Source organism: Chlorocebus sabaeus, chromosome 9 (assembly GCF_047675955.1).
Source record: "Chlorocebus sabaeus isolate Y175 chromosome 9, mChlSab1.0.hap1, whole genome shotgun sequence".
NCBI classification, from domain to species: Eukaryota; Metazoa; Chordata; class Mammalia; order Primates; family Cercopithecidae; genus Chlorocebus; species Chlorocebus sabaeus.
In genome coordinates this window covers 60519268-60544943 of record NC_132912.1, presented here as the reverse complement: position 1 = coordinate 60544943, position 25676 = coordinate 60519268, and the positions used below count along the sequence as shown (strand labels likewise).

At 42.7% G+C, this 25676-nt stretch overlaps 1 protein-coding gene across 1 annotated transcript; it reads left to right on the top strand.

Annotated features, from left to right (window-relative positions):
* The first annotated feature begins 1661 nt into the window (after positions 1-1661).
* Positions 1662-11778, top strand: DYDC2 (DPY30 domain containing 2). Its single transcript, XM_007962791.3, has 4 exons — positions 1662-1861; positions 7074-7229; positions 7586-7708; positions 11334-11778. Exons 2-4 carry the CDS (start codon positions 7083-7085, stop codon positions 11595-11597), a joined length of 534 nt encoding a protein of 177 aa, XP_007960982.2. The 5' UTR covers positions 1662-1861; positions 7074-7082; the 3' UTR covers positions 11598-11778.
* The last annotated feature ends 13898 nt before the right edge of the window (positions 11779-25676 follow it).

Here is a 25676-nt window from a genome sequence, read left to right as displayed (position 1 = left end):
TAAGCCACCCAGTGTTGGTAATTTGCTACAGCAGTCCAGACTAAAACAAAAACAGTCTCTGCCTTCATGGAGCTTACAGATGAGAAGGGAAGATAAATATTTAAATCAATAAATATGAAATTGAAGTTAAAATAAGTACTATGAGACCAGAGGAGAGGAGGAGCTGATCAAGTCAGGAAAGTTTAAAAAAAAAAAAAAAAAAAAAAAAAAAAAAGCTTCTCTGGGGGTGACATTTGAGCTAAGCTCACATTTACCGAAGGAAAAAAAAAAAAAACAGTAAAATTAACATGACAAAGAACAGAAGGAAGAGTCTTCTAGGTATAAGGAAAGGCCCTGATATAGGAATGAGCATGGCAATTATAAGGGATAGAATGCCACTGTGTCTAAACCTGTCCCTGGACAAATGCACCTAGCATTTTGCATAAAAGTTCAGAGACACTGACATCTGGGGGTCCGTCCATAACCCCCAATTTTTATTCTATGGAAAAATTCAGTGTTTCTGAAATTTTATGCATAACCATGCGCATATGCCATATGACACTGGTGAGAAGGCAAAATGGTGTAACTCCTATGGAGGAGAATTTGACAACATCTAGAAAATCACATATGCATTCACCCTTTGACTCATCAATCTTGCTTCTTGGATCCTATCTCAAAGATATAGTTGCAAAAATATGAAATGGCATATGCACACAGGTGTTTGCAGCATTATTTACAATAGTCACACTGAAGCACCATCTAAATGTTCATCAAATTGGGGATTAATAAGAGCAACACAATGGATTATTATGCAGATGTACAAGAGAATGAAGAAACTAAAGAGTGATCTCTAAGACACAAAATAAACAAGGTGCTGAAATTGTATATCGTCCGTCATCTTTTGCATTAGCAACAGCAGTGGGGAAAGGAATATGTGTATATATAAACATAGTCATAAAAACTCTAAAAACTGAAAACAAACTGGCACAAATGAACCTAATTCCAAATCAGGTTGATACTGGTGTCTTAACCACACAGAGAAAAGAATTGTTACAACTGACTTTGGAACACAGGATCTTCACTGTATTTCTTCAGTAGGATATACCTGAAAGACCAAAACGCTACAAAGACATGTCAAAGTCATTTGAAGTAAAAAAAAAAAAAAAAGGGAACAGACTCCTGTTACTGCTCCAGAAAGATAAAATGTGGGAAGGTAGGAAGGGGGCCATTATCCCCAAAGAGAAAACTTCTGGCCTACCAGTGGGGCCAAGTCAGGGGAGGCTCTGTCTCGGATTTCTGGGCATATCAGTGGGACCCAGGCAAGGCCTGCCAACTCCCTTAGCATATTCCTGTCCGTGAAACGAGGATAATACCCATCTCTCCTGTGGTAAGCAATGTTATTTTTCATATACACCAATAGGCATCTTGGCTCAACATAAGAAAGCCGTTTCCCACAGAAACAGCTGCCTACAGCCTGAAGAAGGTGCCACAGAGATGGAAGGAGGTTCCTTACCCACACCTGGGAGACAGCCAGCCGACTGGGCAGGGGCACCTGGGCAGGGGTGCCAGACTTCTCAACTAAAAACCCAGCTCGCCCAGGTGACTCTGAATTTCAGATAACGAATAACTTTGCATGATACTATATTTGTACTGAAAAGTAACTCGTTTATCTGAAATTCAGTTACCTGCGCATGCGGTACAGTATTGTATCTGGCAACCTCCCGGGGCGCTCGATGTGGTTTTCCCACCCGGGAGTCTGGAAGAGTCTCCCGCAGCCCGCAGGAGACAGAGACGCAGCGCTCCCCGCTCAGGACGAGCAGGAGAAGGAGAGCCGGCTGCTCTCGGGAGCCCCAGGCGCGAAGCGGCCTCCTTCCGCCTACAGGTGAGTCCTGCTCGACGCCCAAGGCCCAACGGTCAGAACCGCCTCTGCCCGCCGGACCCAGCGAAGCTAGAGGAACAAATCTCAAAAACAGTTCGGGCCTTCCCGGTGCGCACACCCGACACGCGCGCCCGCTAGCCACCCGGGAGCCGCGTCCCGTTGCCAGGCAACGAGAGCGCGCGCCTCAGGAGCCCGTGTAGGTGAGCAGAGGGCGCGCAGTGGGCGGCAGAGGGGGAACGCGCAGCAGAAAGCGGGGGCCGTGAGGGGTCGCGCTGCAAGGAGGAGGGGGTGTGCAGGAGCAGTAGCGCACGGCTGAGTAGAGGGGCCGCGGCCGAATGGAGGGGGCGTGCAGGGGTAGGAGCGCGCGGCAGAGTAGAGGGGGCGCGGCAGAGTGGAGCGGCCACGGTAGAGAGGAGGAGGCGTGCAGGAGCGGGGCGCGCGACATAGAGAAGGGGTCTTGCAGAAGGGGGCGCGCGCAAGGGGAGGAGGCCAGAGAAGAGCGGGCGTTCAGGGGGCGGGCGTGCGGCAGAGAGGAGGTGGTGTGCAGAAGGGAGAGCGCGCACGAGGTGGCAACGGGCAGAGAGGAGAGGGAATGCGAGAAGGGGAGCACGGCAGAGAGAAGCGGGCGCGCTCCAAGGAGCGGGGGCCAGGGAGGAGGGGGCGCGTAGGAGCGGGACGCCAAGCAGAGAGGAGCGGGCACGCTGGAGCGGGGTGTGCGCGCGAAGGGTCGAGGAAAGGCATATGTGGCGGCGCGCAGGTGGGTGAGCTGAGGAGACTTGCTGCATAGAAACCTGGAGGAGTAGGGGGACCGAAAAGAGCAAGGGACCCTGGCTGGCAGGCAGGCATGCTCTGGGAGAGACGAGGCGGTGGCGCGCTTTGAGGAGGAACCGGGAAGGGCAGCCAATCGGAGAAGGGCGGAAGACCTAGAGTCGTTGGAAGACCGTCACTGCAAGCTACTAATAGCCTGGCAGTTTCACAACCCCGCACCTTTGCTCTTGCTGGTGACCTCTGCTTGGTTCCTTTCAGAACCAACTCGGGTGCCTTACCTCCAGGAAGCCGTCCGGTCTCCACCAGGCCCAAGCCCTTGCAGTCCTCCTCGGCCTAGTCGTCTGTGCATGTACTAGCCTTTCCCGTATTCTCTTTCAGCTTATGGGCGGGGCAGTGCCGGGCAAGAGAGGCCTTAGTAGATGTTAGTTGAGATAGTAAGTGCCAGAGTGGGCAAGGAAAAATCAAAGGGAAGCATGAGCACAGGCGTCAGAGCTCTCAATGAATAAATCAAGAAATATTTACTGAGCTCCTAGTGTGCCAAGCATGGGCGGTATACAGCAAACAAAGACAACCCCTATTCTTATTTTGCCTATTGAGTGCAAGGCCGGGAACAATGTAAGCAGACCGTCAGGGGAGTTCTGGGAAACACCGAAAAATAGCCTCTCCCCCAGTTGGTGAGTGTACCCTAAATTGGTCTGAGTGGGCCTTAAAAGGCATCTCCTTGGCCAGGCGCAGTGGCTCACGCCTGTAATCCTAGCACTTTGGGAGGCCGAGGTGGGTGGATCACCTGAGGTCAGGAATTGGAGAGCAGCCTGGCCAACATGGAGAAACCCCGTCTCTACTAAAAATACAAAAATTAGCTGGGCGTAATCCCAGCTCCTCGGGATGCTGAGACAGCGGAATCGCTTGAACCAAGGAGATAGAGATTGCAGAGAGTCGAGATTGCGCCACTGCACTCCAGCCTGGGTGACAGAGCGAGGCTCTGTCTCAAAAATAAAAAATAAAAGGCATCCCCTTGACTCCTTCCCCTCCAGACCTCACGCTGTGACTCTATGCTGGCTCTACTGTCTTTGTACCACATCTCAGTGACTTTTGCGGAAACACATTTCATTCAGATCATTGTTGAAAATGGGCAATTTAGAGTAGGTGGAGGTATGCCAATATGGCTTGCCACATGTAAGGAGTGTGGCAGCCACCTAATGACCAGAGAATGCAGAATTGGTGATTCTGCCTTCTGGGAAGGACAGTTCTACCGTGATCCAGGCAAAGTAGATTGGTAACTACAAGTTGCTTGGAGATTTTATTAACATAGGTTCTGAATCTGTGGGGTGGGATAGGACCTGAGATTCTGCATCTCGACAAGTCCCCAGGTGATGAAATCCTGCTGGTCATCTGTCATCAAACCACCTTTGAGTAAGAAGGGTGTAGAAGGTTGTTTATCCAAATGGTTCAAGTGGGCCACACAGATTGGCAGGAGACACCACCCACCTCTGTCCCCACCCTATCACTACCCCACTAATTTTTTTTTTTTTTTAATTCCCTTGCAGGTCTTGGGGTCAGAAGTCCAAAATGAATTTTATAGAGCTAAAAGCAAAGTATCAACAGCACAAGTTCCTCAGGAGGCTCTGGGGAGAATCCATTTTTCTTGCCTTTTCCGGCCTCTAGAGGATACCCTTGGCTCAAGGCCCTGGATCACATTGCTTTTTCTCCCTCGGCTCTGGCATCACCTTCCCTGTCTGACCATACTGTGTCCCTCTTACAGTGACATCTGTGATTACGTTGTTTCCTACTCAGATAATCCAGGATAATTTCCCTATCTCAAGATCCTTAATTTAATCACAAAGTCCCTTTTGCCATTTAAGGTGACATATTCATAGGTTCCAGGTATTCAGACATGGACACATTTGGGAGCCATTATTCAGCCCTAGAACAAGGACATTCTCTTACTCATACTTCCAGTATTCAAAATCAAGAAATTTAACTTGGATATATTATATCACATAATCTACATTTCACATTCAGTTCATCCAATTTTCCCAACGATGTCCTTTATAGAATTCTTTTTTCTTCTCTCTTTTTGTTTTAGACAGGGTCTCACTCTGTCACCCAGGTTGGAGTGCAGTGGTGAGGTCTCAACTCATTGCAGCCACAACCTCCTGGGCTCAAGTGATCCTCCCACCGCAAGACCCTGTGCACCTCCCCACCCCCTGCCACCAAGTAGCTGGGACTACAGGTGTGTGCCATGCCACCTGGCTAATTTTTGTATTTTTTGTGGAATACAAAAGCATGGGCAACATGGTTTTGCCATGTTGCCCAGGCTGGTCTCAAACCCCTGAGCTCAAGTGATCCTCCTGCCTCAGCCTCCCAAAGTGCTGGGTTTACAGGCATGCACCACCATGCCCAGCTGAATTATTTTTTCCTGCCCAGGCCGAATCTAGGATCATGTGTTACATGTAGTTATTATAGCTGTTCAGTCTCCTTTGATCTATAACAATTACTCTTTTTTTTTTTTCATAACCTCAACATTTTTAAGAGTACAGGGTAGTTGCTTTGGATTTATTTGATGTTTCTTCAATTACATTCAAATACTGCATTTTAGACAGGAATCCATGGAAATGTTTTATGTACCATAAGAAGTGCATCCCATCAGGAGGCACTTGATGTCACTTTGTTCCTTTATTGGTGATATTTACTTTGATTACTTGGTTAAGGTTTTGTTGGCCAGGTTTTGCCACTAAAATTTCTGTATTTCCTTTGGAATTAATACTTAATTTGTGAGAAGAAACTTTGAGACTATGCATATATCTTATTCCTTGTCAAATGTTCACCCAGGTTTAGCACTCATTGACTCATTGATGATTCTGCTTTGATTCAGTTATACTATGGTGGTGAGGAAATGGCAGTTTTTTAAAACTCCATTATTTTCCCCACATTTATTAGTTGGCATTCTACTTTAACAAGAACTTTGCCTTCTCCCTTCTTAATCTATGTATATATTCTCATATGGACTCATGGAGTCTTATTTTATTCTGTAAGTTATAATCCATTACAGTCACTATTTATTTTAATGGTCAAACTGCCCCAGATTTGACTAGTAGGAGCCCCTTCAAGCTGGCTTCTCTGTCCCCACCCATTGTATTTTTTAGAATTTTCTTACTTTCTGGCAAAACCAAATGTTCCAGGCCCATTAGACTTGTCCTGCCCCAGCCTTGGAATCAGCCATTTCTCCAAGGAGCCCTGATTCCTCTTAAGTGACGAAGGCTATTTACAAGCAAGATTTATGTGCTCAGTGTGCTCATTGCTACTGAAGTGTTTTGGTTTCAAGGCCCTTGTAGTGGAGAGAGCTAGGAAATATTTTTTTCTCTATCCATAAGATAGATATGCGTAAGACAGACATGGATATCTGTCTGTTTTTCCTTCCTTAAGCTAGAAAATGGGGAGTAGGGGGGAAAATTGAAAAATGCCTCCAGAAAATGTTAAGGCTAGATCTAAGCTTTTATTATTCACCGGGCTCTTTTGGAATTCAAATGTGTCAACTTCAAGAATGTGGAATCCATCAGGAGGAGGCCAGGTCCTAGGTCATTTCATGGCACAATCCTCCACTGAATAGTGTAATAAGCAGTTACTCTGTGCCTGGCTAAGTGCCTGGTATGTGTTTATTATCACCTCTAATCTAATTATTGTGAGCTACATACTTTTGTTACTTTTATTTTACAGATGAGAAAACTGAGGCTGAGAGAGACTGAGTGACTTGCTAAAGATCACACAGCTAATAAGTGGCAGAATCAGGACTGGAACTTGGTCTGTCATATTCCAGAATGTGTATTCCTACTGCCACAATTCCCTGCTGCTCCTAAGTTGGGCTACATTGCCTCCAGCTCTTGAAATATGATGAATAGTAAATCCTTAAGTAATACAGAATGGAGTATTATATCAGGTGCTGGCAGAGCTCCTGACAAGCAGTAGCTGTAGCACCAACATTTTCCCTCTCTTCTCCCCAGTGCATTTCCATGATCCCTTGTGAAATAAATGAGCCTATCTTATCTATGTCATAGATGACTGTAGCCTCCTACCTCACAATAGTACAGCCTGCTGGGTGCTCAGAGCCCCTCCCCAGGACCTCCTGCCTGCTCCTTTATTTTCTTTCTACTCAGGAGCAGAAATGTGTGGGTTAGGGGAGGCCTTAGCCACCCTTACCACCAAAGTACCAACCTACTCACAAGCCTGGTAAACCCTAGGACCCACACTGTCTGACCTAGTGCAGCTGGAGAACTTTAGAAAAAAGTCCATTTGAATATAAGAGCAAGTAAGTGTTCGTTGGTTCTTTTGGGAAGCGTGTGATCCAGAAACATCTCATATTTATCCTGAAATAAATCTGAATTGGTTAGAATGTGTCTATTTTTAATATCAGACTAAGTTAATAAAATACTGTGACTTTGTTTTCCAGGCTGCCAGGATGGAAACTAACTACCTAAAGAGGTGCTTTGGAAATTGCCTGGCCCAGGCACTGGCAGAGGTGGCAAAGGTTCGGCCCAGTGATCCAATAGAATACCTGGCTCACTGGCTTTATCATTATGAGAAAACAGCGAAAGCAAAAGAAAAGGTGTGTATGGGCACTGCGAGTTAGGGAGGGCCCAGCTTTCCCAGAGTAATTTGAAAGCCAAGATACAAGCCAGGATTCTGGAGCTGGCCTGGGGAATTTCTTGGTTTATTTGACTTGCTCTTAGATCCAGATATCCCTGAAGCATGGGGATCCTGGGGGCTGAGAGGAGTGGGGCTTCAACTCAGAGGAGCTGTGGAGTTGAAGGGTTTATAACTACTAGCAGGCTAAAGCTAGTTACAGGAGGAAACTCAACAGGCCTAAAAGGCCCACAGCCCAGATCAGTCTCCAGTGAGGGGGCCCCATTTATAAGGCTTCCCTGAGTGCTGACCTGATTCGACTCTGTCACCTCACCCCAGAATAGGGAAGAGAAGATCCAGCTGCAGGAGGAATATGACAGTAGCCTCAAGGAAATGGAAATGACAGAAATGCTGAAACAGGAAGAGTATCAGATTCAACAGAACTGTGAAAAGTGTCACAAGGTAGGGAGAAGGACTCAGCTTTGGGTGGCCGCACACATCCCAACATGGAATCCAGGAAAGCCACAAGTCAGCCCAGTCCCTACCCAAGGCACATTAAGGATCCCTTTAGCCTGATTTTCACTCTGTATTCACATATTTGCATGTAAACCAATGTTATTGACAATCTTTGTTAATGAAAAAAGGAGATGTTAAAAGACAGATTTGTCTTAGATTTCAGGAAATACTCTGGTGTTACTGGTTTTAAAAAAATCTGATTTTTTTTTTTTTCCCGAGATGGAGTCTCGCTTTGTTGCCCAGGCTGGAGCATGGTGGCGCGATCTCGGCTCACTATAGCCTCTGCCTCCTGGGTTCAAGCGATTCTCCTGCCTCAGCCTCCCGAGTATCTGGGACTACAGGCACATGCCACCACACCCGGGTAATTTTTTTTTTTTTTTTAAGTAGAGACGGGGTTTCACTATGTTAACCAGGATGATCTCAATCTCCTGACCTCGTGATCCACCCACCTCGGCCTCCCAAAGTGCTGGGATTACAGGTGTGAGCCACTGCGCCTAGCCAAAAAATCTGATTTTTTAAAAAAACTGATTTTTAAAAAATCTATTCACTTGGAACAAATGTTTTTTCGTATAAGATCCTTTGAGCCCTTTTCAAGTAGTAGTCAATATTTTTCAGAAACTAAATATGGTTGTTACCAGTGCATATCTCAGATATTTAACTTAGTATTTAGTATTTGGTTTATTCTATTTGCTTTTACGTGAAACTTCAGATGCCTCCTCTGTGATGCTATACTATTAGGTATCAGTTATTAAGCTGGAATAGCTGAAGACAACTCTGCATTTGTCAGTCTAAAAGGATATCTTTTACCTCCCACAGTTTTTTTCACAATCTCCTGAAGAACACCTTATGCCATTCTATGCTTTCTATAAAGCGGTAGATACCTGGATAGAGAGTCATCTCAATTGCAATGTTGGGTTTGATATCTGACATCTTTTTAACTATCACTATACTCTGTGCATTAAAGTCTTTAATGCAGTCCATTACAGTTCACTAGCATTTGCTAGCTTCCAAGCCAATTTGAAGACATGAAAATATTAAGCTTATTTACATTTATACTAATATACTCAACGTTCTCATAAAGAATATATTTGCTTTTTTAAGCCTAGATGTCTTGTAAATAAATTAAATCAAAAGATAGTTTCATTCTATTGTTTGACAATAGTCTAAAGGAACTCTCCCTCAGGAAGGATTCCTTCTTTAAGCAATTGTTTGGAGATGGGAGAAGTGAGGATCATTCAGCAGAATTTGTCATCACCTTGTTGCCCACCTCTAATCCATTTATCTAACACCATGTTTTACTGTTAATAGAAATATAAATATATAAGGCAATAAGAAATATATAAAGAAGACTCCCAAAACTCCACCCTAGTTTTATGGTAGCTTTTTTAAGGAAAATTTCTCAGCTCACATCAATATTTTGAATTGTCTTTTTGTGTTTCACTGAGGAGGTTTTGCATCCTGTAGCAATATTCCTTAACAAGATTTAGGTAAGTAAATGGTATGTCATTCTTTTGCCAAGTGTGTGATGTAGACAGTTGTAAGGGAAGATGGGAAATGAAAACCAGCACAAAGTCTAGACTGTGTGCAAGTTCTCAGTTTTAGGAAAGAGTTCATGTGTAGGTTGTGATTATGGAAATTGATTCCCTATGTTAGAAGGAAATAAAGAGAACCCAAGAGTGGTCTAAAATAAAGCCAAATTTATAGTTTACCTGGCAAGAGAGAGCCACAACATTAAGATGTGAGTTACTCTCCAAGCAAACTTTGACAAGGCTAAATAAAGGACAAAGAGGCAGAGGTGTGTCAAAAAGACAAGATTCCAAGTTCTGGTTTCTGATTGATTCAAGGAGGATTACAAACTCTTCCTTGTTATTGGTCGCCTTCACATTTTGTGTGACTAGTGCTGGGAAAACCAATTTCAAACTGGCCCAGGATGGGTTGCATAAAATTTCAGCAGGGCTGCTAGTTTACCTGATGAACTGATGTGCATATACTCAAAGCTTTGCAGTTTTTTCCTTAATCTCTTTAAAAACAAAACAAAACATCGTGACTTGGATACAGGTTAGCAAGTCTTTGAGTACCCCAGATTGAATACTGCTTATCTAGTGGATGTATCAAAAGATGAGTAGAAACAGAATGCTCTGTATGGTAGGGTTCATATCCAATCATCCGAACCAAAAAGTATCCATAGAGGAGGTAGAATTTGAGTCAGGCAGAGGTTATCCTTGGTATTAATATCTTTTCATTAAGCAGATGCAGCTTTAAGTAAACGATAATTTTGTTTCTGAGTCAGAAGAAAACTCCTATTGTTTATGAAGATCTAAACTATACAAATGTTTTAGAAATACATGTTGATAGAATCAATAGATATTTGCTGGATAGACCCAATAGTTTGAAGTTTAGAAGGGTCTCAGAGACCATGTGGACAAGGATGAGCCCCATAGGGCTCATTGTAGAATGGACCTGTACGACTTCCAGGCAAAGACTGGAGTGGAGGGGGTCAGTAGAGCCTAAGTTCCGAGGATTCCTACCTCAGCCAGGGACATGGATGTTAGACTGCTCAATATTGTCTCATAGGTCACTGAAGCTCTGTTTGTTTTTTTCCCGTGTGGTTCAGTTTGGATAATTTCTACTGATCTACCTTCATGTTTACTGACCATTTCTTCTGCAATGCCCTATATCCTATCTGGAGATTCTGTGAATTTTTTCACTTCAGATATTGTACTTTTCAGTTCTAGAATTTCTATTTAGTTTTTTAAATATAATTTCCATTTTCTCTGCTGATACATCTTAACTTTCACATTATGTCCATTTTCCACCTTGGATTTTTAAAAATATTTGTAATAGCTATTCTTGTCTCTTAATTCCATCATCTGTGTCATTTTGGGACCTTTTTCTTTCTTTCTTTCTTTTCTTTTTTTTTTTTTTTTTTTTTGAGATGGAGTCTCACTCAGTCACCCAGACTGGAGTGCAGTGGCGAGATCTCAGCTCACTGCAACCTCTGCCTCCTGGGTTCAAGTGATTCTCCTGCCTCAGCCTCCTGAGTAACTGGGATTACAGGTGCCCGCCACTACACCCAGCTAATTTTTGTATTTTTAGTAGAGAAGGGTTTCACCATGTTGGCCAGGCTGGTCTTGAACTCCTGACCTCATGATCTGCCCACCTCGGCCTCCCAAAGTGCTGGGATTACAGGTGTGAGCCACCATGCCCAGCCCATTTTGGGGCGTTTTTCTATTTAATACTTTTCCTCTAGATTATGGTTCACATTTTCCTACTTTTTTACATGTATGGTAATTATTACTTGTGTTCCAGACATTGTAGAGGACATTTTATAGAGAGTCTAGATTGTGTTGTTTTCCATTAAAAGATGTTGAGTTTTGTTCTGGCAAGGAGTTAAATTATTGGTGAATCAACTTCATTCCTACAGGTTTGGTTTTATGCTTTGTTAAAGCAGGGCTATTTCAGTTTGTTTCTTAGTCTCTGGCATGAAAATAGCAATACCGTGTTTTTGCCATACATCTTGTGTGCTTTAGTCTCTAATAATAACTTTTCTGCTTTTTTGTTTTCTATTTAGGAACTGAATTCTGAAACTGTTTCCACAAAGAAGACCATATTCATGCAGGAGGACACAAACCCCCTTGAGAAGGAGGCCTTGAAGCACGAATTCCTGCCAGGTACTTCCAGTATGATTCCAGGAATGCCTCAACAGGTTCCTCCTTCAGAGTCTGCTGGCCAGATTGACTGGAACTTCAAAATGCCAAAAGAAATAAATTCCAAGGAGGCTTTTCAGCATGAAGTTGCTCATGAAATGCCTCCTGGCTCCAAATCTCCTTCTTAGGTTACCAGAAAGTAGATGCTTCTGATTTACTTCTCTCAAAGCTGAAAGCCAAGTAAATTCCAGCTAGAACCAAGATTTAAGGGGCTATAACAGGAGAGTTCAGGGACTCTCCAACCTACTCCTGTTCTTAAAAACCTTTAATCATGTGAATATTTGAACTAGTTATAGGATAAAATAAACTCAGAATATGGATTTTAAATAAGTAGACAAATGGCTGTGACTTTTTCCTCTTGTTTTATCAATGTTTTGGAGACTACACAGTGAAAATATGTCTGTTGGGGTGATTGGACCCAACACCAGGCCGTGGGGACTATGAAGTCTGGTGGAGTCGAAGGAATGAGAAAGAACAAGTTAAGAGAGAAAGAGGGACCAGGGGGCCAACGCTAGTATGGAGGCTGCGAAGGCCCCAAGCTCTGGGAGCCCATGCTATTTATTGGTGATCAAACAAAGAAATAGGTGGTGAGGATGTGGGGGTTGAAAGGAAGTGGTGTATCAAGTGAACAAGCTACAGCTGTGATGGTTTAGCATTTTCTTTGAAACATGGCTACTCGAGATAATGGGAGTGCTAGAAGCAAGGAGCCAGCAAGTCTAGACACATTCCAAAGGCCCCAAGGAGTTTTACCCTGGACCCCAGATGAAGGGGTGGCCTGCCCCTCCACACCTGTGGGTGTTTCTCGTTAGGTGGAACGAGAGACTTGAGAAAAGAAATGAGACACACAGACAAAGTACAGAGAAAGAGAAAGTGGGCCCAGGGGACCAGTGCTCAGCTTACAGAGGACCCACGCTGGCCCGGTCTCTGAGTTCCCTTAGTATTTATTGATAATTATCTTTACCATCTTAAAGATAAGGGAGTGGCAGGACAATAGGATCATTGTAGGGAGGAAATCGGCAGTAAGACATATGAACAAAAACCTCTGTGACATGAATAAGTTTAAAGGAAAATGCTGTGCCTTGAGATACATATGCAAACATCTCCATAAACCTTTTAGCAGCATTGTTTCAGCCTATCACATGGGGAGAAACCTTGGACAATACCTAGCTTTCCTAGGCAGAGGTCCCTGCGACCTTTGGCCGTGTAGGCGTCCCTGGGTAGTTGAAATTAAGAGAATGGTGATGACTTTTAACCAGCAAGCTGCCTTCAGGCACTTGTTTAACAAAGACACATCCTGCACAGCCCAAAATCCATTAAACCCTGAGTCACCACAGCACATGTCTTTTGCAAGGACAAAGTTGGGGGTAGGGTCACAGATTAACAGCATCTCAAATACAGAACAAAATGGAGTCCCTTATGTCTACTTCTTTCTATATAGACACAGTAACAGGCTGATCTCTCTTTCTTTTCCCCACACCGGACATGTTCCAAGCCCTGCCTCAGCTCCTCTCTCAACACTCAGCTTTCCTCCCAACACACATCCATCTTGTGTGTTCATGTCTTAACTTTTGCTTCACTTCACAGTCAGGCCTCTCAGAGTATTATTTACACATATCCTGGAGTCTACCTTTGTCACTGATAGCAGATATTTTTCTTCAACATATATTACCAGTTTTTTAATACTTTTTTTCAATTTTTGTAATGGTCATAAAATACATGTAAGATGTACCATCTTAACCATTTTTAAGTGTGCAGATCAGTGGTGTTAAGTAGATTCATATTCTTGTGCAACCATCACCACCATCCAGCTCCAAAACTCTTTCATCTTGCAAAACTGAAACTCTACACCCATTAAATAGTAACTCACCATTTCTCCCACTCCCCAGCCCCTGGCAACCACCATTCTACTTTCTGTCTCTGTGATTTAGATTACTCTGTAAGTATGTTGTACAAATAGACTCATACAATATTTGTCTTTTTTGTGAATGGCTTATTTCATTTAGCATAATGTCCCCAAGGTTCATTCATGTTGTAGCATGTGTCAGAATTTCCTTCCTTTTTAAGGTGGAATAATATTCTGTTGTATGTTTATACCACATTTTGCATATCCATTTATTTCATTGTCCATCAGTGGGCATTCATGCATCAATGGATATGTTCACATTTTAGCGATTGTGAATAACGCTCCTGTGAACATGACTCCACATATACCTCTTCAAGACCCTGCTTTCAGGTCTTTTGAGTATATGCCCAGAAGTAGAATTGCTGGATCATATGATAATTCTGTTTTTAATTTTTTGGGAAGCCGCCATTCCATTTTCCACAGCAGCTGTACCAGTTTTTTTTTTTTTTTTTTGAGACGGAGTCTGGCTCTGTCGCCCAGGCTGGAGTGCAGTGGCCGGATCTCAGCTCACTGCAAGCTCCGCCTCCCGGGTTTATGCCATTCTCCTGCCTCAGCCTCCCGAGTAGCTGGGACTACAGGCGCCGCCACCACGCCCGGCTAGTTTTTTGTATTTTTTTTTTAGTAGAGACGGGGTTTCACCGTGTTAGCCAGGATGGTCTCGATCTCCTGACCTCGTGATCCGCCCATCTCGGCCTCCCAAAGTGCTGGGATTACAGGCTTGAGCCACCGCGCCCGGCAGCAGCTGTACCATTTTACATTCCCACCAACAGTGCACAGGGTTCCAATTTCTCCACATCCTTACTAACACTTGTTATTTTGTTATTGTTGTTGTTTTGATAGTAACCATCCTAATAGATGTGAGGTGGTACCTCATTGTAGTTTTGATTTGCATTTCCCTTATAATGAGTGATGTTGAGTCTGTACTTATTGGCCATTTGTATATCATTTTTGGAAAAATGTCTATTCAAGTCCTTTGCCCATTTTTTTATTGCTTTTTTTTTTTTTTTTTTTTTTGCTGTTGAGTTTTAGGAGTTCTACATATATTCTAGATGTTAATCCCTTATCAAATATATGATTTGCAAATATTTTCTCCCATGCTGTGAACAAATGAAACGTTGACTTTTCACAGTGTTGATAATAATGACAGGTATTTTGAAACAGCTTAAATGGCAGTAAACTTTAAAGGTTTGAAAAAAATGTTTTTAATTACTTTCTATCTACATTCATTCAAATATCATCTATATGCTAAGGACTTTAGATTTATATCTTTAATCAAAATTCCCTGAACTTGACTGCTTGACGTCTCTACTTGGATGACCAATGGACACCTCAAACTTAACTCATCTCAGTGGACTTTCCCTGATAGTTTCTCTGAAGCAGTTTCTCTCCATCCTTCCACTTGCTCAGGCCAAAACTCTTGGTGTCCCCTTTGACTCCACCTTTTTTGTCACCCTACATCTGGTTTGTTGGCTTTCCATTTAAATAAAGTCAGAATTCTCAACAACTTGAATGCCCAAACCACACTCATCTTTCTCTAGGTGGTCACAGTAGCCTGTTAACTAGACCCATTCTTTTTTATTTTTTTTTTTGAGACGGAGTCTCGCTCTGTCACCCAGGCTGGAGTGCATTGGCATCTTGGCTCACTGCAAGCTCCGTCTCCTGGGTTCATGCTGTTCTCCTGCCTCGGTGTCCTGAGTAGCTGGGACTACAGGTGGCCGCCACCACGCCTGGCTAATTTTTTGTATTTTTAGTAGAGATGGGTTTTTACCATGTTAGCCAGGATGGTCTTGATCTGACCTCGTGATCCGCCTGCCTCGGCCTCCCAAAGTGCTGGGATTACAGGCGTGAGCCACCGCGCCCAGCAACTAGACCCATTCTTGATCTTCTCTAGTCTGTCCTCAATACTAGTTACAGAACACACATAGCAGTAGTCAATTTTCTAAAATAATAAAAATGTTAATACTAAATACTATTTATAATGTATTAGTATAACCTATGAAAAGTACCTGGGGGAATAAACACCAGACTGTTAAAAGTGTTGTTTCCAACAAAAGTAACTATCAGCAGAGTAAACGGACAACATACAGAAGGGGAGAAAATTTTTGCAAACTATGCATCTGACAAAGGTCTAATCTCCAGTATCTATAAGGAACTTAAAAAAATTTACAAGAAAAAAACTCAAACAACCCCATTAAAAAGTGGACAAAGGATGTTAACAGACACTTCTCAAAAGAAGATATATATGCGGCCAACAATCATATGAAAAAAACTTGTCACTGATCATTAGAGAAATGCAAATATAAACCACAGTGAGATACCATCTCACACTAGTCAAAATAGCTGTTATTAAAAAGTCAAAAAATAACAGATGCTGGTGAAACTATGGAGAAAAAGGAACACTTATACACTGTTAATGAGATTGTAAATTAGTTCAACCATTGTGGAAGACAATGTGGCAATTCCTCAAAGACCTAAAGACAGACATTAAACTATTTTACCCAGCAATCCCATTGCTGGGTATATATCAAAAGGAATATAAATTTTTCTACCATAAAGACACATGCATGCATATGTTCAATGCAGCACTATTCACAATAGCAAGGTCATGGGATCAACCTAAATACCCATCAATGATAGACTGGATAAAGAAAATGTGGTACATATACACATGGAATACTATGCAGCCATAAAAAATAATGAGATCATGTCCTTGACAGGGACATGGATGGAGCTGGAGGCCATTATCCTTAGCAGACTGATGCAGGAACAGAAAACCAAATACCACATATTCTAATTTACATGTTCTCACTTATAAGTGAGAGCTAAATGATGAGAACACATGGACACATGGTGGGGAACAATACACACAGGGGCCTTTTGGAGAGTGGAGGGTGGGAGCAGAGAGAGGATCAGGAAAAATAATTAATTGATACTAGGCTTAATACATGGGTGATGAAATAATCCATATGGTAAATCCCATGACACGTTTACCTATGTAACAAACCTGCACATCCTGCACGTGTACCCCTGAGCTTAAAAGTTTAAAAAAAAAAAAAGTGATGTCTCAGTAGCAGCAATTATGGAAGACAATGACTTTCAGTTATATATTTTTCTGATAATTCAATCTTTCCAATGAGTATGAGTTACTTCTGTAAGAAAAACGGAACACATACCTTCAGTAAAGTCTGAATTTTAGAATGTTTCCACTTAGAGACATCAAAAGGTTGAGTCTTGTGGCTGCCTCAATGTCTTTCAACTAAAGGCCAGAAGCTGAGTATTTATGTTCCTTAGTTTCTTAGTCAGTACCTCCTTCGGTTCTCTTTTTTGAAATGGAGTCTCACTCTGTCACCCAGGCTGGAGTACTGTGGCACGATCTCAGCTCACTGCAACCTCCACCTCCCAGGTTCAAGTGATTCTCCTGTCTCAGCCTTCCGAGTAGCTGGGATTACAGGTGTGCACAACCACGCCCAGCTAATTTTTGTATTTTTAGTAGAGATGGCTTCACCATGTTGGCCAGGCTGGTCTTGAACTGCTGACCTCAGGTAATCCGCCTGCCTCAGCTTCCCAAAGTGCTGGGATTACAGGTGTGAGTCACCGCGCCCAGCCCTTCCTTCAGTTCTATTGGACATACTCTCTCATTTTTGTTAGTGACCATTTTTTAAGCATTTGTGTGTCCTGAGAAGGACAGCTGCATAATTTGTAGGGCCCAATGCAGTATGGAAATACAGAACCTATAAAGAATTTCAAGATGGTAAAAACAGAGCTCTACTGAGGGATAGTGTTCCCAAGGGACTGAAAATTGCAAAGAAAAATGGCCCAGTTCCCCTCTCCCCTCAGGGAAATGCTTAGAGGTCACTGGCAATGTTTGTGCTGCCCCTTTCTGAAGGACACATTCTTTCTAAAGGGAGATGAATGCCTTCATTCAGGATATAGCCTTTCTCCCCTCTCTTGGTAAGGTGCCATTATGAGTCTTAGCTCTGGCCAAGGTTACCCTGCTCTCCCAGGTAAACTGAAGGGACACTGTCTTATTTTCCTCACTTCCTAATTCCTGTGGCTGGCAAGTCTCTTCACCAATCCTGTCTACCTTTCAGGGCAGCTATGATGGGCAGGAGAAGTAAGAGACCCAATGCTGAGCATGTGGGAGACTCTCAGTGGCCACACACGAGCCCTGTGCAGGGAAAGATGATGACCTAAAAGAAGGCAGGTGACACACCACAGGGAACGTTTCAGAGGGGGAGGAGGGCATGTGCAGAGGCATAGAGGCAGGAGCAAGTCCCACTGCGGGGTAAGCAGGATGTGTGTGGAGAAACTGCCCTGGAGGCGCTGGATGCAGGGGGAGAGCTGAATCTGAGAGGTGCTAGAGACACAGAATCCACAGTGAGGGGAGGGAGAAGTCTAGAATGGCTCCCAGCTTTCACTTGTTTAGGGGCAAATTGAAGAACTAAGTAAATTTAACCCCCAAATAACAGCTGCTTTTAAAGTGACTTTAACATCAAGGCCATTCTCAAAGAGCTAGGGTCTTGGTTGGAATGCATCTTCCCCCAAAGGGCACATGTTCATCAGATGTTTCACACTTTTCTAAAGGGATTATGAAAATTCTCCTTCTTACCACTCAAGTTGATTCCTCTGCATATGTTTTAGAAAAGAGACACACATTAGCCAGGCGTGGTGGCTCATCCCTGTAATCCCAGCACTTTGGGAGGCCAAGCTGGACAGGTCACCTAAGGTCAAGAGTTCAAGACCAGCCTGGGCAACATGGTGAAACCCCGTCTCTGCCAAAAATGCAAAAATTAGCCACGCGTGGTGGTGGACACCTGTAGTCCCAGCTACACGGGAGACTGAGACAGGACAATCTCTTGAACCACGAAGGTGGAGGTTGCAGTGGGCTGAGATCACGCCACTACACTCCAGACGGAACAACAGAGTAAGACTCTGTCTCAAAAAGAAAAAAAAAAAAGAAAGAAAGAAAAGAAAGAAAGAAAAAAGAAAGAAACACATTATTAAAAAGTATTCTCTTAAGCCAGGAGGTGGCTCACGCCTGTAATCCCAGCACTTTGAGAGGTCAAGGCGAGAGGATCACTTGAGGCCAGGAGTTCAAGACCAGCCTTGGCAACATAGTGAAACACTGTCTTTATTAAAAATTTAAAAATTAGCTGGACATGGTGACATGCACCTGTGGTCCCAGCTATAGGAGGCTGAAGTGGGAGGATGGCTTGAGCGCAGGAGGTAGAGGCAGCAGTGAGCCATGATTGCATCACTGCTCCACTCTGGGCAACAGAGGAAGACCCTGTCTCTCAAAAGAAAAAACGAAAAAGTTTATGTTAGTTTTCAATAATGGTAGCTGACATATATGGCTGTTTAATGTGTAGCAAGCACTGTGCTAAGTGCTTAATTGCATTATCTCATTTAATTCTCACAGCACCCCGTGAACTGGACACTTTTATAATCTCCATGTTATGGATGAGGAAACAGTTAAGGCTCAGAGAGGTTAATGGCTGGGCCAAGGGCAGACACCAGGAGGTGGCACTGACATCTGCCTGTTAGGGGCCCACACACTTGGCTGCTGGGCTGTCCTGATTAATACAATCTAACAAAGAAAGTCTTTGTTGCCTGTTCAGGGACATTTTGCTGCAAGCTGATTACAGTCTTTTTCTTACCTCTTAGATGATATGAAATATTCACAGAGCTTTCAAATAACCATTGTTATCCAGAAGCATTTAAGCTTACTTATGCATATTTTATTTGCCTTGATTACCAGCCAGAATTAACAATTTTCTAAGCATTTACGGCCCCAAACAAGATATTTCAAAAATTCGTATTAGATACTTTAGACACATTGTTATAGCAATATAAGTGATAAAATTTATAAAGTTCTTTCCAGTGACAGAATACTATCTCCCAGCGAAAACATTCTTTTGACCAATTAGTACTGAGTGTTATCATTCTTATATTTTTGTGCAGATTACAAGTCTATTTTCAAATGATGGAATAATATCCTATGGGAAAAATAAATACCCCTTTCTACCTTCAGAAAAGGAATTAAAAAGAACAGCTTTATGGGAACAAATACAAAAGCTATGATATTACAAACATATTTTCAGAATGTAAGAGAGAATGAAATAGCTTAAATCAACTAAAAATGTGTCTATAAGAAGATGCTTGTCAGCAAAGAAAAACTGATGATGATTTTTTCCTGGAAGGATTAAAATTTGTGATTTGTATGAAGACAGCTGGATGCTCAGCTGACAGTTTTTCAAGGGTGGCTTACTGCTGAGGCACACTGCATGTCACATTCGCAAAGGCAAGGCTTTCTGGGTCTTTCTGTTTTCGTGTTTGAGTTCCGTTTGTCAAGAAGAAACTAACTCAATGTCTTTCAACAAAAGGCAAGTCCAAATGTCACAGAGGGAAGAGAGCTCCAGTAAGGTCCCCAGAAAGCAGAACTTTGGGAGCTGTGGTCAGAAGTCAGGCTGGCACTGCATAGATTTCTTGGGTCTGCTGTCCCCTAGACTCACGGTCAAAAGATACTGATTCCAAAGTATCATTAGAAAGGAAAACATTTCTCAGTTACCACTGTCAAAAAAGAATTTCCAGAAATAAAATGACAGGATGCAGAGGTAGCATTGTCTAAAAAAGGCTCACTTGTAGATAAGTTTATCCGAAGTGAAATGAAACAATCAAAAATACCAGCAGAAATATAGTTCACAGGCAAAGGTTGTTGAGTAAAAAAAAAAAAAAAATGTTCTACAAGAGGCACCAGAAAAGAAAGAGTTCACCTATAATGCCAGGAAGGGATAAATTGATGAGGAATCATTGCCATCCATGATGCAACCCATGACTATTATCAGTCAGACTGCAATCAACAAGAAGTCACCATTAGGGACATATTCCAAGGCCTCAATGGGCCAGGATGAAACACTTTCAGATCATATGTCTGAAGAAACTAACTACATGGATGCAAATAGCTGAAGACAGACTTTGCAAAAGTTATCTCCAGGAGACATAAATTCCATAGGTGAGCCTGGCCAAGATAAAAACCTCATAATGATTGCTATCTTAGTCCAATCAGAGCACTATAACAGAATACCTTAGACTGGGTAATCTTTAAACAAATTTATATCTCACAATTCTGGAGACTGAGAGGCCTAAGATCAAGGTGCTAGCAGATTCAGTGTCTGATGAAGGCCTTCCTCACAGATGCCCTCACAGGTGCCTTCAGTGTGTTCTCACATGGTGAAAGGGGCAAACAGTCTCCCTCAAACCTCTTTAATAGGGGCACTAATCCCATTCATGAGGGCAGAGGCCTCCTAATCCCCTCCCAAAGACCCCACCTCTTAATACGATTGCATTGGGGATTTAGTTTCAACATATGAATTTTTAGGGGACCATAGCAATGGCCAATAGAAATTAAGTTCTTTGGCCGGTCATGGTGGCTCACACCTGTAATCCAGCACTTTGGGAGGCTGAGGCGGGTGGATCACTTGAGGTCAAGAGACCAACCTGGCCAACATGGTGAAACCCTGTCTGTACAAAAAAATGCAAAAATTAGCTGGGCATCATAGCATGCCCCTGTAGTTCCAGCTACTTGGGAGGCTGAGGCAGAGAATCGCTTGAACCTGTGAAGTGGAGGTTGCAGTGAACTGAGATTGCGCCACTGCACTCCAGCCTGGGCGACAGAGCAAGACCCTGTCTCAAAAAAAAAAAAAGGAAAAGAAATTAAGGTTTTTGTTTGTTTGTTTGTTTGTTTTTAATTTGCCAAGTTACTTCTTACTAGAGAATATAAATCAATTTCATAAGAAATGTTAGCTAGGGAAAAATTCCTCTATGTTAATAAGTGTCACAATCAGTGCATAAAATCATTGTTTATAAAATCCCTCAAAAATAAATTGCTGGCTGGGCGTGGTGGCTCATGCCTGTAATCCTGGCACCTTGGGAATCTAAGATGGGCAGATTGCCTGAGCTCAGGAGACCAGCCTGAGCAACAAGGTGAAACTCCGTCTCTACTAAAATATAAAAAATTAGCTAGGCATGGTAGCACACACCTGTAATCCCAGCTACTTAGGAAGCTGAGGCACAAGAATCGCTTGAACCCAGGAGGCGGAGGTTGCCAAGAGCCAAGATCACACCCAACAGAGCCAGACTTTGTTTCCAAATATAAACAGAGAAATTGCTGAAGAAAGATTCCATGAATAAAATTGGCCACAAAATAATTAGCCCAGGAGGGTCTCTCGGAAGTCTGAGATCCTTGGATAAAGGTATTGAAGACAAGGCTCTTCAAAAAGAAATGCTTTTTAAAATATAGCTCATTTTTATTTTATTTAATTAATTAATTTACTTATTTTGAGATGGAGTCTCACTCTGTTGCCCAGGCTGGAGTGCAGTGGCGTGATCTCAGCTCACTGCAACCTCCACCTCCTGGGTTCAAGCGATTCTCCTGCCTCAGCCTCCTGAGTAGGTTGGACTACAGGCATCTGCCACCATGACCAGCTAATTTTTTTTTTGTATTTTTAGTAGAGACAGGGTTTCACTATGTTAGTCAGTCTGGTCTCGAACTCCTGACCTCAAATGATCTGCCCACCTAGGCCTCTTAAAGTGCTGGGATTACAGGCATAAGCCACCGCGCCAGGCCTTAAAGCTCATTTTTAAAAAGATGATTGGGTGGCCGGACGCAGTGGCTCACACCTGTAATCCCAGCACTTTGGGAGGCCGAGGTGGGTGGATCATGAGGTCAAGAGATGGAGACTATCCTGACCAACATGGTGAAATCCTATCTCTACTAAAGATACAAAAATTAGCTGGGCGTGGTGGCACGCACCTGTAGTCCCAGCTACTTGGGAGACTGGGGCAGGAGAATCACTGAACCCAGGAGGCGAAGGTTGAAGTGAGCTGGCCGAGATCGCGCCACTGCACTCCAGCCTGGCGACAGAGCGAGACTGTCTCAAAAAATAAATAAATAAAATGATTGGGGCACATTTCCCTAGGGTGACATCAGTGCGTTTTCTATCAATAGGCAAATGTGACTAGGACCCAATTTCCCAAGCAGCCCTTTCAGGGGGTTACTGTGTAGGAAGGAGGGGTTGAACAGGACATGGTTCCCTACTAGTCTCTTCAGGAGCATTTGAGTCAAATTGACAGAGAAATCCAGAGAGAAAATTCGTAAAAACTCTGGTCTGGAAGAGATATGTCCAGTGCCACATTTAGAACGTAATTACTGAGAAAACGGCCTTAGAAAGAGAAACTTCCACCAATTGGATTGGCCAGAGCAGATGTTCATACAGAAAATAATGCCCAAATATCGAGATGCTCAGAACAAAACCTCAAATGAAGCAAATTCTGAAGGATATTGACTCAATGAGAAACGATAAAACTAAACAAATCTTGAAATCAGGAGGAATTAAACCAATGTATAAGGGCAAGCCCTAGGGCATAATGTATAGCCAAGCCTACCAGAGTGATTCCATAGGATAATATTCCAAAGAACATGTCTTCAGTCATGTTGTATCCATTGCCAGATCCCTTCAAAATAAAATGTCAAAAGAATCCTCATTGCCATGAGTGAAGCTCCTAAATAAAGAACAAAATTCCCAGCATATGTCACCAAAAATAATAGTATGTGTATCTAGTCAAATAATGCCATCTGGAGATTAAAAGTTTCAAGTATAAGATTCATCAGGAAAAAAATCTTCCAAGCAATTATTTGGGACAGGAATAAGTAATGAATACTTTGAGCCAGGGCAATTCTCCCCAGCAAATGCTGTCAGAAAATCTATGGAGAGGATGTAACTCTTTGAAGTTCCCTGGCAGACGCTATCCAAAGGAAGAAAATCTTTAGAGAAAGACAGCCAAGACAAAATGTCTTTGGAATCAGGAGCAGTTTGGAGCAAGCCTGAGTGGACACTGAGTTCATAATGCCATATGCCTGCAGCCCATCAGGAAGAAGTGTGCTGCGTTTTCTCTCAGGCAGAAGTGACCTCTCTGGAGTTGAAGCCAGTGAGTGAACAGGTACCACGGAGAAGGAATAAAATTATCTAGGCACACTTCACAAGTTTCATCACAAGAGACAAGTTCCCTAGAGGCTCTTAGTAAAAATTGAGTTGCTCTGCCTGGAATTTAAACCAAATTCCTTTCCGAAAGTGGTTATTCTATATTTAACTATAATTTTTCCACTATAGGGAAGCGATATTCTTAATTGATTTAATTTTTTTAGAGACAGGCTGGAGTGCACTAGGTGATCGAGGCTTACTGCAGCCTCAGCCTCCTGGGCTTAAGTGATCTTCCCACCTCAGACCCCCCCAAGTAGCTGAGGACGGCAGGTGCACACCACCACACCCAACTAATAGTATTCTTTAGACATGAAGAATGATGGCAAAACTATCTAAGGAGCTACTTTTCAACATATTGTCATTCAAAAATTTAACAATGACATGTTATGTTGATATATAACAAAATATCAGGTGTAAATATGCATCAAATACTTTAGAAACTCCAGACAAAAAAGTAGATGGCAACAAGGCTATCTAAAGGATAATTGAGAGGGTGTAGCCCCTTCACCCAATGAAGAATGGAGACAAAACAAGAATAAAAAACTGATGGACCCGGTGCAGTGGCTCACGCCTGTCATCCCAGCACTTTGGGAGGCCAAGGCGGGAGTTTGAAAACAGACTGGCCAACATGGTGAAACCCCATCTCTACAAAAAATACAAAAATTAGCTGGGCATGGTGGCACACACCTGTAGTTCCAGCTACTTAGGAGGCAGAAGCAGGAGAATTGCTTGAATCCCAGAGGTGGAGGTTGCAGTGAACCAAGATCATGCCACTGCACTGCAGCCTAGGTGACAGAACAAGACTCTGTCTCAAAAAATAAAAAAATTTTAAAAAAGTAAAAAATCAAAACTTTTATTAGATTCAGCATCTATATGACTAGAAAGCAAGCTTCTCTTTTTAAAGGTATCCTTTTCTCCAGCCTAAATAGTGTCCTTTAAGTACCTAAGAGAGAAGGAAAACATTGACATACCAGGAGGTTGCTGGGACCAACCTCGACCATCCATGCTCACCGCCAGGGAGCAGTATCAGAGAGATGAAGGACAGATATGCAGGGGAGGAGCTCCAGGTTCGGTGAACTTTAGTAAGCCCTGCCTGCTGACATTGCCTCTAAGGGTTTCCTTTTATATTACTGGCAGAATGAATTTCAGAATCTTGTGGTTTTCTACCCCAGGTTCCAATCTGCTTAGCATCTGACCTTTTCTTAAAACAAAGATGTGAACATTTCCTAAAACATCCGCCCAGAACAAAAGCAAAAACACACAAACATGGACTGACAATTTTGAGGGCTGTTTACAAAAAGAGTACTTTGATTTGATACAGTCATACCTCGGAGATACTGCAAGTTCACTGCAACGAAGCTAATACGGCAATAAAGCCAGTCACGCACAATTTTTGGTTTCCCAGTGCATGTAAAAAGTATGTTTATACTATATTATAGTCTATTAAGTGTGCAATAGCATTATGTCTTTAAAAAGTATGCATATGTAATTTTAAAATACTTTTTTGCTAAAAAATGCTAACGATATGTGAACCTTCTCTGAATTGTAAATCTTTTTGCTGGCGGTGGGTCTTGCCTTAATTACGCTGACGGTTGCTGACTGATCAGGGTGGTAGTTGCTGAAGGCTGGGGTGGCTGTGGCAATTTCTTAAAATAAGACAACAGTGAAGTTTGCCACATTTCATCCACAGTAGAACTTCTTTCAAAATTGGAGTCAATCCTTTCAAACACTGCCACTGCTTTATCAACTAAGTTTGGGGAATAGCATAAATCTTTGTTGTCATTTCAACAAAGCTCACAATATTCATGAATCGTGAATGTTCTGGATGGCATGTAGAATGGTCAAAACTTCCCAGAGGTTTTTAATTTACTTTGCTTGGATCTATCAGAGGAATCACTATCCATGAAAGCTATAGCCTTACAAAATGTATTTCTTAAATAATAAGACTTGAAAGTCAAAATTACTCCTTGATCCATGGGCTACAGAATGGATGTTGTGTTAGCAGGCATAAAAACAACATTTACCTCCTTATACATTTTCACCAGAGCTCTCAGGTGACGAGAGGCATTGTCAATGAGCAGTAATGTTTTGAAATAAATCTTTTTGACTGGGCACAGTGGCTCATGCCTGTAATACCAGCACTTTGAGAGGCTGAAGTGGGTGGATCACTTGAGGTCAGGAGTTCGAGACCAGCCTGACCAGGAGTTTGAGACCATGGTGAAACCCTGTCTCTAGGAAAAATACAAAAATATTAGCTGCGCATG

Bases quoted from the DNA above. Each gene is read 5' to 3' on its own strand.
- DYDC2 (XM_007962791.3), top strand. From the start codon at position 7,083: ATGGAAACTAACTACCTAAAGAGGTGCTTTGGAAATTGCCTGGCCCAG. The intron at 7,230-7,585 runs GTGTGTATGGGC...ACCTCACCCCAG, and splicing joins CAGCGAAAGCAAAAGAAAAG to AATAGGGAAGAGAAGATCCA. The intron at 7,709-11,333 runs GTAGGGAGAAGG...TTTTCTATTTAG, and splicing joins ACTGTGAAAAGTGTCACAAG to GAACTGAATTCTGAAACTGT.